Source organism: Chenopodium album, chromosome 3 (assembly GCF_948465745.1).
Source record: "Chenopodium album chromosome 3, dcCheAlbu1.1, whole genome shotgun sequence".
In the NCBI taxonomy this organism is placed as follows: domain Eukaryota; kingdom Viridiplantae; phylum Streptophyta; class Magnoliopsida; order Caryophyllales; family Amaranthaceae; genus Chenopodium; species Chenopodium album.
In genome coordinates this window covers 67,053,821-67,067,658 of record NC_137836.1, presented here as the reverse complement: position 1 = coordinate 67,067,658, position 13,838 = coordinate 67,053,821, and the positions used below count along the sequence as shown (strand labels likewise).

The following is a 13,838-nucleotide window of genomic DNA, read 5'->3' as shown; positions in this document are numbered from 1 at the left end:
ATACCATATAAGGTGAGGAGCTCAGTTGGATAAGTAAGTGTAGTCTTGGACAAAAAAACCCGGGTTCGACTCTCCCGGGACACAATTAGAGGTTTTTTTTGTTTTGAATTTTCTCCTCTTTTTTTTCTAGTAACTCTCATTCTCTGTACATTTGTTCCCTTTCTTAATTTCTTTTCTCAATTTTCATAGACAAATTAAAAAGCTCAAACCCAAACTTTCTTTCTCTATCTATATCTCTTGCTCTTCTCACTACTCTAGCCGCCGCACCCAGTCTACTCACCGACGAGGGCCGACGACCTGCTACCAGCCTGCGAGGTAAGTTTCTATCGCTGTTTTGTTTTTTTCAATTTCTTAAATAGTTAGTTTAATTTGTTTTGTAATTGGTTTATTTCTACTTGTTTATAATTATAAATTGTACTATTGTAGACTGTAGATTGTTAATTTGTTTTCTATTAAGTATTTAAGTGTTAATCTGTTTTTTTCAATTTGTTTTTAAGTTTTTCAATTTCTTAATTGTTATTATGTTGATCGAATGAATGTTAATTATTTTGTAACTTTTGTTCATTTGTTGTATGTTAGACATGTTAGTTTGTTACTGTTAAATAATTTATGAAAAATGGACGGTAGATGTAGTACTAATTATTATTTTTTAATTATTGTAGTGTACTAGTGTGACCATGAATTGCATGAAAAGTTTGGAGCATTTTTGGAATATTATTGAAATTTGGACTTATTTTGTTGTGTACTTGTGTATTGGTATTTATTTGAACACTTTATTTTATACTTGAATACCCGATTAATATCCGTTTATTTAGATATCGGGTGTTTGATAAAGTTCGAACCCCCTAAGTTCAAATCCTGGATCCGCCACTGGTTTACAACTACAAGTACTGCATTTCGCATGACTTGTAATCGATGACTCTTGTTGATAAAATTCATGACTATTTGATCATAGATTTCATCAGTTGAACTTAAAGATGAAGAAGAAGAACTTGAAGAGTTTGAATCGAAATTCATATTATGTTTATTACCAAACAATATTTGAAATAGAAGGTTTTGGGTTTTTTTTATAAAAAAAATGCTAAAGGGAATATAAGGTTGATATTGATAGATGTAATGTTATTGGGAGTAATATTATGAATTTTATAGATAAAAATAGTAAGGTTATTCAGATGATAAGATTTCTCCCAAGGATATGTAGTCATAAAACAAAGGATGTCAGAAGATAAGATTTTGGTTAGATGAAATGTTGTGGGAGCAATCTGATAAATTATCTAGACAAAAAACAATAAGGTTAGTCAAATGATAAGATTTCTCCCAAGGATATGTGGTCATATAAAACAAAGGATGTCATAAGATAAGATTTTGGTTAGATGAAATGTTATGGGAGCAATCTGATAAATTATTTAGACAAAAAAACGATAAGGTTAGTCAGAAGATAAGATTTCAGATATTGATATGTGGTCATAAAACAAAGGATTTCAGAAGATAAGATTTTGGTTAGATGAAAGGTCATGGGTAGCAATCTTATACATTATCACAATAATACAAAGTAACATTAACAAACTTGAACTCAATTTAGTAAACATAAAGTTCATATTAATACATAGAAATTACATTCATATTAAAAAGGTACATTGACAATAATTCTGCAAAGTTACAATAATAATAAAACATACAACTCATAATCGTAATAACAAATCATGATTACTCGGTACAATCAGGTAAATTAAATCAAATCGAAAATTTACTACCGAATTCATCTCTAAGTTTCTTATACATTTATAATTCAACTTCATCAAGAAACGGGCGTCTGCATTAATCTTTCTAACATTCTAAACTTCATGGCCTCGTCCTTTTGCCTTTTCTTTTTTTCAACTTGTGCTTTTTTAATTTCATCTCTTTCCTTCAACTAATCCAGAAGTCACCCACCCAAATCATTCAACTTATCACCAACTTCGTTAAAATTTGTGTTTAACGCTTTAAGATTTATACTTGAAGATGAAGTAGTAGATGCTTTACCTTTCATCTTTGTTTGTTTTATGCCAGCAGGTCTTTTACCTCTTCCTCAAACCTCGGATGGTGAATCAGGTTATGATCTTCTACCGCTTCCCTCACTTTCGATTGACGTTTGTTGGCCACCGGGTAACATATTCGATTGATCTTTGGCCAAAGATGGATCCCATTTCGGATATTTTCTCAATTCCTCAAAACAATGCAATAAACAAAACATCTTGTTGTCAGTTGCGTAATAATCTTTGTGAGCAAATTTCTCCAAATTTTGCTCGGACTCACCACTACCCTTGGTTCGATAATGATACTTATATGCATCTACCCATTTACTACAATGTAAATTGATATGATCCCAGCGATTTCGCATAGATTTAATGTTTCTTACCTTTATATCATCGGGGTTTTCTATTCTAGTACGTTTGTAGCAGTTTTAGATGTCAACCCATAACCCACTTCTCTTTGTCTTGGTTCCTCTCACTACGTCACCCCCTGCGTTTATATAGGCCGATACAAGTGCTTTGTCTTCAGCTATGCTCCATGATTGGTTTTTCCTTTGCCCGGTGGTGTTGATATTTTGTTCGAAAACAATTTCGACATCAACATCGTTAATGTCTTCTAGATGTTGCGCCCCTACTAATTGTTCCACATGTTCATCACCACTCTCCTTTATTGGAGTTCATCACCACTCTCCTCTATTGGAGTTGCATTGCTACCACCAAAACCTCTCGGTGATTTATTCATGTTCTGAGTGAAATGTTCAGAATTGGGAAAACCCGGCATATTACCAAGAGATTGTTGAGATGAAGAGCTACTTTGAGGAAAAGGGAAAGAAGGTTAACATTGTGGAATATTATTGACATTTATTGGTCTTGATTGACTATTAAACCATTACAAAGCAGCTTAAAAATGAAGATTACTCAATAAATTTGGGTCTAAAGGAGGATTATTATGATTATATTGAAAGTTTAGATTATTTGGAAAATTCATATTATTCCTGTAATTTGAATTATTGCGATCCATATTGAAGGGTATTTCAAATTGGAAGTGAAATTTGTGAAAAAAAAATTGTTTGAGTGATATTAGATGTTTTCGACAATAGATGAGATTGTAGGGGATTATAGGTACTACGCAGCGGAAATAATCATGAACCATATTCATATAGCACCTAACTAATTAAGGATCTCATGCATAACACATAAAGAGTAAGAATAATACCTTTGAAGCGTGATTCCACAAGTGATCGAACAAGAACAATAAGGAGAACAAGAACCCCACGTGTGATTCCTCTACTTAGTCCACGAGCACGGATTAAACCTCCACTAATGCTAGTTAGTCGTGACTGAACACTTCAATCAACCTTCAATGGAGATCCGAGCCACGAACACACCACAACACCACCCACGCGCCACCACACGCGCCGCCCACAAGGGAGAGCCGTACGGACAAGGAGGAGAGAGAGAGAGAGGGCCGAGTAGAGAGAGAGAATTAGGGTTTTGGGATGCTTGGTTACTTGTGTGACAATTTACTGTATGTCAATTGTTATGTCATGCAACCCTAGGCATGGTTTATATTTATAGATCATATCAGAAATAAAACCATGTCAAGTCCAAAACCCATTAGACTCTTCTAACTATCCAAGCCCAATCATCAACATGGTATTTCATGAACTCATGAGGCCCAATAATGGGCCTCTAACTTGTTTAACCCAATACTCTTATGTGTGACCTTGTAGGATCCATTCTATAAGGCTTTGGGCTATTAAGCTAGCCCAAAGATCAATTTTCATATCTAGCACCAAACATTGACGACCCTATAGAATGAACTTCTTATCTCCATAATAGTGATCCTTGATATATCTAGTAATTGCACTTATCGAAGACATAACTCCTTCAATCTCCCACTTGTCTGAGACAAGTGCGCAATATTCAAATTCCTTAAGTTAATATGTGTCGATTTGATAATATGATTGCATCTCATGTCGTGATCATATTAGTCTACAAATCTTTTCTTGAAAACTGAGTGAGATTCACAGAACAAATGATTACTATGTAATCCATTTGAGCACGGCCATGCATTTTTCTGAATTCTCCCTCTTCAAGGGGTCAAGACACATTCCTCATTAAATAGGCAGACTCAATTCAATCATGTGGCACAAAGCTCCCACTCAACTCATGAAGCAACCGGGAAACACCCTTTATAATCCCCAGTTACGGCTGGACGTTTGAATGTATCACAGTTAAATCAATCATTGAAAGGAATCAGTGTTCCACTCATGTCAAAGGAATCCACTAATATATCCGGAAGCTCTATACTTGAACTTCAAAGTAGGTCATTAGTTCGATCATGCATCATTCATGCATATCCATGTGATTGACCGAGCCTCACTATGCTCCTATAGCCCATGAAACTGTGCTATCCAATCAATCTTACATGCTAGTCCTTCATTGGAAATCATTTATGTCCAGTTTAATGATTCCGAACTAGGAACTTAAATAATATATGGATTTTGTTCACCTGTGGGGTTTCATTCATCAGGTCATCAACCTGATGAGCCCATCAATCCATAATTATTTTTGACATTTTATTTAATATTGAAAACCATCATTAAATAAGAGAAATAATGAAATTTCTGATTCAACATAATTCTGCAAATGAGTGTATTACATATGTAACTTATTTTTCTCCAAAAATAAATACAACTTCTAATTACATCATTTGCCTCAATCCAGATCCACTAGCATGTTTCTCATGCTTTGGAAGTGGAAGGGGTTTAGTAAGTGGATCAGCAATGTTCTCATCCGTATGAATTTTGCACATCTTGACATCTCCTCTGTCAACGATCTCTCGAATGAGGTAATATTTCCTCTCTACATGTTTGGATTTGAAGTGTGACCTAGGCTCCTTTGACTGAGCAATGAAACCATTATTATCACAATACAACTCGATTCCCTTTTGAGAACTTGGTATGATATCCAGCTAAGTTAGGAACTTCTTAATCCAAACTGCTTCCTTAGCTGCTTCAACAGCAGCTAAATATTCTGATTATGTTGTAGAGTCTGCGACAGTGCTTTGCTTCGAACTCTTCCAGCTCACTGCTCCTCCATTCAGATAGAAAATGTATCCATATTGTGATCTGAAATCATCTCTATCTGTTTGGAAACTCGCATCTGTATAACCTTTGACAACTAACTCATTTTCGCCACCATATACTAGAACCATTCCTTTAGTCCTTCTCAAGTACTTAAGGATGTTCTTGGCAGCTGTCCAGTGCGCTTCTCCTGGATTTTCCTGAAACCTGCTACACATACTCAGAGCATATGCAACATCCGGCCTCGTACATATCATGGCATACATGATTGACCCTATTGCCGAAGCATAAGGTTTATCAACAATACGTCTCATCTCCTCTGGCATGTTAAGGCATTGAGATTTACTGAGCTTAATGCCATGAGACATGGGGAGAAATCCTCTCTTAGAGTCTTTCATGGAATACCTATCAAGAACCTTATCAATATAAGTTTCTTAACTTAATCCAATCATCCTTCGAGATTTGTCTCGATGTATCTTGATCCCCAATATGTAATCAGCCTCTCCTAAGTCCTTTATGGAAAAACAACTCTTCAACCATTCCTTGACTGACTCAAGCATTGGTATGTCATTTCCCATGAGTAGTATGTCATCTACATACAAGACTAAGAAAACAATGCTACTCCCACTAGACTTATTGTATACACAAGGTTCCTCTTCACTTTTGACAAAATCAAACTGTTTGATTGCTTTATCAAAACGAAGATTCCAACTCCTGAATGCTTGCTTCAATCCATAAATGGATTTCTGAAGTTTGCATACCTTTCTAGGATTTTCTGGATCTTCAAAACCCTCAGGTTGTATCATATACACTTCCTCCGTCAAGAACCCATTCAAGAAGGCGGTTTTGACATCCATCTGCCAAATTTCGTAATCGAAAAATGCAGCAATCGCTAGAAGAATCCGAATGGACTTAAGCATGGCTACTGGGGAAAAGGTTTCATCATAGTCAATACCATGAATCTGTCTGTATCCTTTTGCAACCAGTCTTGCTTTATGGATGTAGGCATTTCCATCATTGTCTGTTTTAATTTTGTAAACCCATTTGCAACCAATAGGTTTTACCCCATCAGGCAAGTCAACTAGGGTCCACACTTCATTTTCAGACATTGATTCCATTTCGAACTTCATGGCCTCAAGCCATTTATCTGAGTTGGGGCTCGCCAAAGCTTGCTTGTAGGTTGTGGGTTCTTCATTCTCCAATAAGAAGATTTCAGAATCCTCAGTTATCAGAACCTCAACAAACTGTTTGTTTCTGATTCTGGTAGACCTACGTGGGGTAGGAGAAACAATAGAAATATTCTCTCCAACTCCTTGAAGATTTTCGCATGAACTAGGTTCAAGTGGGACGATAGGAGTCTCGCTAGTCAAATTAGCTTGCTCCGACGCATGATTAATCGACTCATGCACCTCTGATGTGGTGTTATCCACATCCATTTGTTGCTCGTCTTGAATTTCTTCGAGAACCACTTTACTCCCACTTGGCTTTCTAGATAGGAATTCCTTTTCTAGAAAGACACCATCGCGAGCAACAAACACTTTGTTATCTTCGCGATTGTAGAAGTAATACCCTTTTGTTTCTTTTGGATAGCCCACAAAGAAACACTTGTCTTATTTAGGTTGTATTTTATCACCTTGTAAACGTTTTACATAGGCTTCACATCCCCAATTCTTGAGAAAAAGACAACTTTGGAGCTCTTCTATTCCACATCTCATATGGAGTCTTTTCAAGTGCTTTGGACGGGCTTCTGTTTAGTATTCTAGTAGCTGCTTCTAATGCATATCCCCAAAATGATATATGAAGATCAGTAAAGCTCATCATGGACCTCACCATATCAAGTAAAGTCCTGTTCCTCCTTTCTGACACACCATTCAACTGTGGCGTTCTTGGAGGAGTTAACTGTGAAAGTATTCCACAATTAATCAGATGTTCATCAAATTCTTGGGTTAAATATTCACCACCACGATCTGATCGTAATGCTTTAATCGTTTTCCCAAGTTGGTTTTGTACCTCATTCTGGAATTCTTTGAACTTTTCAAAGGATTCCAATTTGTTCTTCATTAAGTAGACATAACCATATCTACTTAAATCATCAGTAAAAGTAATGAAGTAGTTAAACCCACCCCTTGCTTTTGAACTCATTTGTCCACACACATCCGTATGAATGAGTCCCAAAAGGTCATTAGCTCTTTCACCTATACCCGTGAAGGGTGACTTAGTCATTTTCCCAAGCAAGCATGACTCACAATTTTCAAATGATTCATAATCAAATGAAGAGAGAAGTCCATCCTTATGTAATTTCTGGATGCGATTTTGGTTGATGTGACCAAGCCTACAATGCCATAGGTAAGTTGGGTTTGAACCATCTATTTTCTGCCTTTTATGATCAATATTGTAGACATGGGTTGTATATTCTAATACATAAAAACCATTAATTAATTTGGCGTTAGCATATAACATATTTTCTTTCGAAATAAAACAACACTTGTCTCTTATTTCAAATGAAAATCCTTCAGAATCTAAAATAGGAACTGAAATAATGTTTTTAGTTATTGTTGGAACATAATAACAGTTATTAAGCACCAAAATAAGTCCAGAAGGAAGTCTTAAATGATAGCTTCCAATAGCAAGTGCAGCAACTTTTGCTGCATTTCCTACTCGAAGCGTTACTTCCCCTTTTGCTAACTTCTTATTTTCTTTCAAGCCCTGCACGTTATTAACGATATGAGCACCACAGCCGGTATCAAGTACCCAAGTGGAAGAAGAAGTAAGATTAATTTCTACAACGAAAACATCAAGTAACTCTTTACCTTCTGTTTTCACTGGTGTATAGTGGGGACACCCTGGTGTATGGCATGGTCAACTACCGCAAAAGAAGCATTCGCTTCCTATCCTCTTCAGGAACTCCTTAACATGGTTAAGCAACAGATTGATCAGTGTAACCGAAGATCCCTCATCATTACGAGTGAGCTTTACAATGTCAAAACCATCATGGAGTGAGAACAAGATAATGTCACGAGCAGAGTCATCATCGATCGGTTTCCCAAGGACATCCATCTGATTGAACATTTCAATAAGTTCCTTGACATGGGCCCTTACTGACTGACCATGCATGAGTCTTACGATGAACATTGTAAGCCTCATACCTGAAACTGTCAGTCTAGGAATAGTAAATTTAAGGGATCGAGTTAACGACCTCTCTTACATTTTGATCATTTATGCCTCCACTTCCTAATGTTCCAATGCCACCTCGACAGATAGCACGAAGACATTTGTACAAGATGGTTAGCTCATAGTGCCTGAATATTCTTTTCCAACAAGTTGGAATAGATTCTAAAATGAGCTCTCTGATTTTCTCTGCAGCTGAAACAATTTCAGCATGCCTTTCAGCTCCATTCTTTTCTGTATATTTGCTCTCAACAGGAATGTATAAACGAGATTCAAGCCCATGGCTTGTGAGAACATTTCTCAACTCCTTTTCCCATTCCCTGAAGTTTCTGAGATTTAGCCTTAAGTTAAGTTTCATTGGTAAAATAGTGTTGTGGTATAAGTTATTCATCTACAAACAAAAAAAAAAGAGGCAAAATTCAATAATTATGTTTCATAAACTTTTAAAGTACCATAAGCGATTATAAAACTGGTAACTTTAAAACATTCATTCAATCTTTAATTGATCCATATTGAATAGAATGATTCCAAGATCCTTTATTTGTGCAATAATTGATCGGACTGAGGCCCTACCATCAAACATTGCATTTTCAAGGTGAGTAAACTCTTTACTGATTACAAATCTTTGCAATTCTTGGTTGAATAATTACCCATCACATGTTTAATTATTACCCTTAGCTTCAAGGTTCTAAACTCTTTAGGTAACCTTGTTGAGTATAACCAATTAAAAGTGTAAAACGTGATTTACCCCCCACTCCCCTAAGATATAGTATGACACCCAGCTGAGGCATGACCTGACATAAATATCGAAGGTTTCATTGGGTTTTTAATTGGAAAAGCAACCTCAATATTACTGGGACCTAGATTCATTATGTTGTGTGATTATTTAGTGAACTCTAGCGCATCATCAAACAACATAAATAAAATCTAACATGCATAAATAAAACATGACATAGTATGGCCCCTTAATCCTAAGAAAACTAATAAAGCAAAAGCTCCCACTTGAACCTTCATGGATCTCATCCATCTTGCTCCTTTGGGCCTCCACTCCATGGATTCTTGGATTAAATAGCAACCTGTAATGCTATTCTATTCTATCTACTACTTAAATAAAATAAAATAAATTACAAAAATACTTAACGGTACGCAGACCGTATTTAGATTACAAAAATTTGAAACGATGCGCAGATTGTATTTAGAATCTATGGGCCATACTAGTCTATATAGCAGTATATAACATCATATATTATAAAATTCCATATAATAAATCACTCATCATGCTTTCCTAAACTACAACATCGAATGTTCACAGTAAAGGAAACATGGCTCCTAAAATATCTCATATTTTAATTAATTACTGTAATTAGATAATATCATATATTATTCATAACCAATTATAAAATATCATATATTTTAATTTAGGTATGAGATAGAATCAAATCTTATTTTAATTATGGAAGATAAATCACATTTATTTTCCATGATTATCCTAACTTTTAGGAAATTCTATCCTAATTACTTTGCCAATCACATATTTTAAATCAATTAATATCATAAAATAATTATGGGATAATCATATTATTTAATCAATTATTATCCAAATAGAATCTTTTTCTCCATAATTATCCTATCTTAACAAAATTAACAACTTTAACTTTGTTAATTATATTTTCAAAATTAAAACTTATATTTTAATTTTTAATTTTGAAAACTGATTTTATTCAAAATAAAATAATTTTTTTTTTGAAAAAACCGTCTCAGCCACCGTGGTGTGGCCAGTCGAAGCCGGCCACGGTGGCCATACACCTTGCGGTGTACGCTGCCCCTGCAGCGACGCGTGGACACAGGCCCGTTTCTGAGATTTTAGAGGCCTAGGGGCGGATTAAAAAATGGGGCCCTAGTTAGCTAACTATTAAATTTAATAATAGACAAATTTGGGTATGCAAAAAATGAAAAATACGCGGTATTTTATTTATAGTTAAGATAACGCTTATACAAAATGTTTCCTTCTAGCATTTCTAGATGCAAATTCATTAATAATAGTTTCTACATCAATATGCTCTAACATTGCTCTAACATAGTTCTCTCAATACATAAAGTAGCTAAACCATTCAACCTTTCTTGAGACATTGATGATCTCAAGTAGGTTTTCAATAATTTCAACTTTGAAAAACTTCTTTCGGCAGATGCAACCGTTACCGGCATAGTCAATAGTATCCGATAAGCTATTGATGCATTTGGAAAGCAATCGACATCTTTGACAAACTCTAGAATCTCATGTGCCGACATCAACATATTTGGTAAATTCATTTGCAATACTTTTAATTCTGAGAAAAGATCATCTGCATCAACATTTGCAATACTTTTAATTCTGAGAAAAGATTTTTTTAATTCATCATTGTCTAATGACTTTAATTTGTTTGAATCAAACAAAAATCCAAATATATTATCAAACACCTCTAATTGTTCAAATCTATTTTTCAAAGAGTTTATTGCCATATCAACAACCACCAAAAAATAATTAACTCTAAAAGATTCCTCGGGTGATTGTAATTCTTCATCATTACCATTATTCTCATCAAATTGCCTTTTTCTAAATATTTAACGCTTTGTTGGAAGTGTAGGCTCTATATCCATATCAAATGCAAGGCTTTTAGCAATACTTATACTAGATTCAAAGCCATTATTTCTATACTCCTCAAAATACAAAATAATACCTTTCACTTCCTTCATTGCAGCTCCAATACACATAGACTTAGTTTGCAATTTCTTACTCACATTGTTAATTGAGAATAAAATGTCATACCAAATCACAATGCCAAGTAAAAATTCATAACTTGCAACACAATTAGCTAAACTTTCACATTCACTCTTAGTCTTAGCATCATTACCACTAGATTCATACAATTTTTGCAAAGCTAATTTTATTTGAGGCGCTTGAAACCTAATAGCTTTAACACTTTTGATTTGACTTTCCCATCGAGTATTACACAAAGATTTAACAGTAAGACCCGGAACGTTATCAACTAAAACCTTCCATTTTTTTGTAGAACTTGCAAATAATGTGTATATGAGTTGCACAATTCCAAAAAAAGAAATAGCTTTAACACAAGAATGTGCCATATCCGAAAGAGTTAGATTAAGACTATGACAAGCACATGGCATATATAAAGTCCTTGGATTTATTCCAAGTAGTCTATTTTGAACCCCTTGATGTTTTCCTTTCATATTAGAACCATTGTCATAACCTTGTCCTCTAACATTATCAATATCTAAATCAAGAGACTTGCATACATTTAACAATTCATTCAAAAGTCCCAACCCTGATGTATCATCTACTATTAAGAATTCTAAAAAAAAATCTTCTACTTTTATCTTATCACAAGACACATTAACACATCGTACTATCAAAGTCATTTGTTCTTGATGGCTCACATTCGGGGTACAATCAAGTATCACAGAAAAATATTTAGCCTCTTTGATGATCTTTATCATAGAAGTTCTAACACTATGGGCTAAAAGAGAAATCAATTCATTTTGAAGGTAGTGATAGTGAATTTCATGACTTTTTATAAGTCTAACATGATCTTGCATTATCAAATCAAATTCAGCTATCATTTCAATCAAACCCAAAAAATTACCATTACTATCCTCATACAATTTTCCATTAGATCCACGAAAAGCTAAATTATGTTTAGCAAGACACTTAACAACATATATTATTCTTATCAAAACTTGTCTCCAACGTTCCTTTTCTTTAAGAATCCCTTCTTGTAACTCTTTATCAATGCCTTTGTTCTTATTCAATCTCAATCTTGTTTCATTCCAAATACTCATATTAGTCAAATGTTCAACTCTAGCTATTCTCATGTAGTTTGAGTTTCTCGCTCAAATGTTTCCAATCATTCACTCCATCATTTGCTAAAAGAGTTTTGTTATTTTGAGAAGTGAACAATTTACAACAAAAACAATATACTTTATCAACATGTTTTGAATAAACCAACCATTTTCTATCAGAAGGTTCCCCATTACTCAACTTTCTTATAAAATAAGAATATGAAAAACGCCTATAAAAACTATCGATAGGAAATGTGAGATTTAATTCTCTTATAGGTCCTTTTTCAATCAAAATATCTCTAGTTTTAGCATCAATTAAACCCCAATTTCTAGGATCATAGATATCAAAAGGAGGGATAAAGTGTTCATTAATACCCACATCAACATTTGGCATATCATTAGGAACATCAACATTTGGCAAATCATTAGGAACATCAACATTTGGCAAATCATTAGGAACATCAACATTAGGCACATCATTAGTAACATCGACAATTGGCACATCATTAGGAACATTAACAATTGTCACATCATTAGGAACATCGACAATTGGCACATCATTAAAATTATCGTCATTATTCAAGTAATTCGAAGATTCTTCCACTCGACTATTACAAAAAAATTTATCTAATGCTCCTCTTTGAGATTCAATCAAATGTTGGGCTCGTTTTCTTTTTTCCCTTTTATCATGTCCAGATGCATATTTTCTCGGAAACATTATTAAAATAAATAATATAATAAAAGTTAAAGAATAATATCACCGAATCTTGCAAGATGCTAATAGTAAATCCGAAAAGTCCAAATATCGGCAACACCTACAATAACATAAAATTATAAATTCAGTACAATTGAATAATACATTATTTAAATATATCATTTACCACTTAACAGTTAAACATATGAACATATGGTGAATCTGTAATAATATCATACACTGATACACTCATAATTTATTAATCCATAAAGAATTAAAGACCATAATTAAAATCTATCAATCGACATTTCACAAAAAATGTGATACTAATAACTTTTTTTTTTTGGGTAGAGATACTGATAAAGTGATAAGATAATTCATAAATTCATAATTAAAAATTATCATTTGACAATTTGATAATTCATAATCAAATATCATATTCATAATTCAAGCAAACTGATAAATTAAGAACTAATTGGAATTCTGAAAAAATGTATTTCGTGTAGCATCTTTAAATTGCTTTAAATTGAATTATTCATAAATTAAAATAGATTAATTGCTTTAAATTGCTGGAAAAAAAAATTAAATTTAAGAACTTACTCGTATGATTTCAGAAATCTCAAGAAATACTCTGATACTCCGTACTCGTATGATTTCTGAATTCTGATTTCATCTTCGAACATCGAAGCCAAACTCCATAATAATGGTGAAAAAATAATAGATACAAATAGAAAAAGTGATTAAGAAAATTGATAAGTGAAGAACAATTAAAAGAGTATAATTTATAGGAAAATTCTTAGACTTTGATCCCGTTGAAAATTGATTGCAAAGATGAACGTTTATGGGGGAAATCATCTTCTTAGAATTAATTTGGGAAAGAAGATGAAAAATCAGAAAAATAATTGATTTCAGGAATGAAATTGAAGATTATACGGTTGTATTTGGGTAGATTATAGGAATTAATTTGGCAAATTCAACTTCCCAAAGATGAAGGGGCTATTTTCTAGGAGGAATTAATTTGAGGGGATTTTTGAGGGA

At 33.8% G+C, this 13,838-nt stretch overlaps 1 protein-coding gene across 1 annotated transcript; it reads right to left on the bottom strand.

Moving 5' to 3' along the window:
• Positions 1-10,330: 10,330 nt before the first annotated feature.
• LOC145625244 (uncharacterized) lies at positions 10,331-12,106 on the bottom strand. Its single transcript, XM_081678312.1, has 2 exons — positions 10,987-12,106; positions 10,331-10,611 (listed from the first exon to the last, which is right to left on the bottom strand). Exons 1-2 carry the CDS (start codon positions 12,104-12,106, stop codon positions 10,331-10,333), a joined length of 1,401 nt encoding a protein of 466 aa, XP_081534438.1.
• Positions 12,107-13,838: the final 1,732 nt, after the last annotated feature.

What these genes read in the sequence shown, in the direction of transcription:
- LOC145625244 (XM_081678312.1), bottom strand. Translation starts at nt 12,106, where the DNA reads ATGAGTATTTGGAATGAAACAAGATTGAGATTGAATAAGAACAAAGGC. An exon ending in TGCAATGAAGGAAGTGAAAG is followed by an intron (nt 10,612 to 10,986) that starts GTATTATTTTGT and finishes ATGTTGATGCAG; the next exon opens with ATGATCTTTTCTCAGAATTA.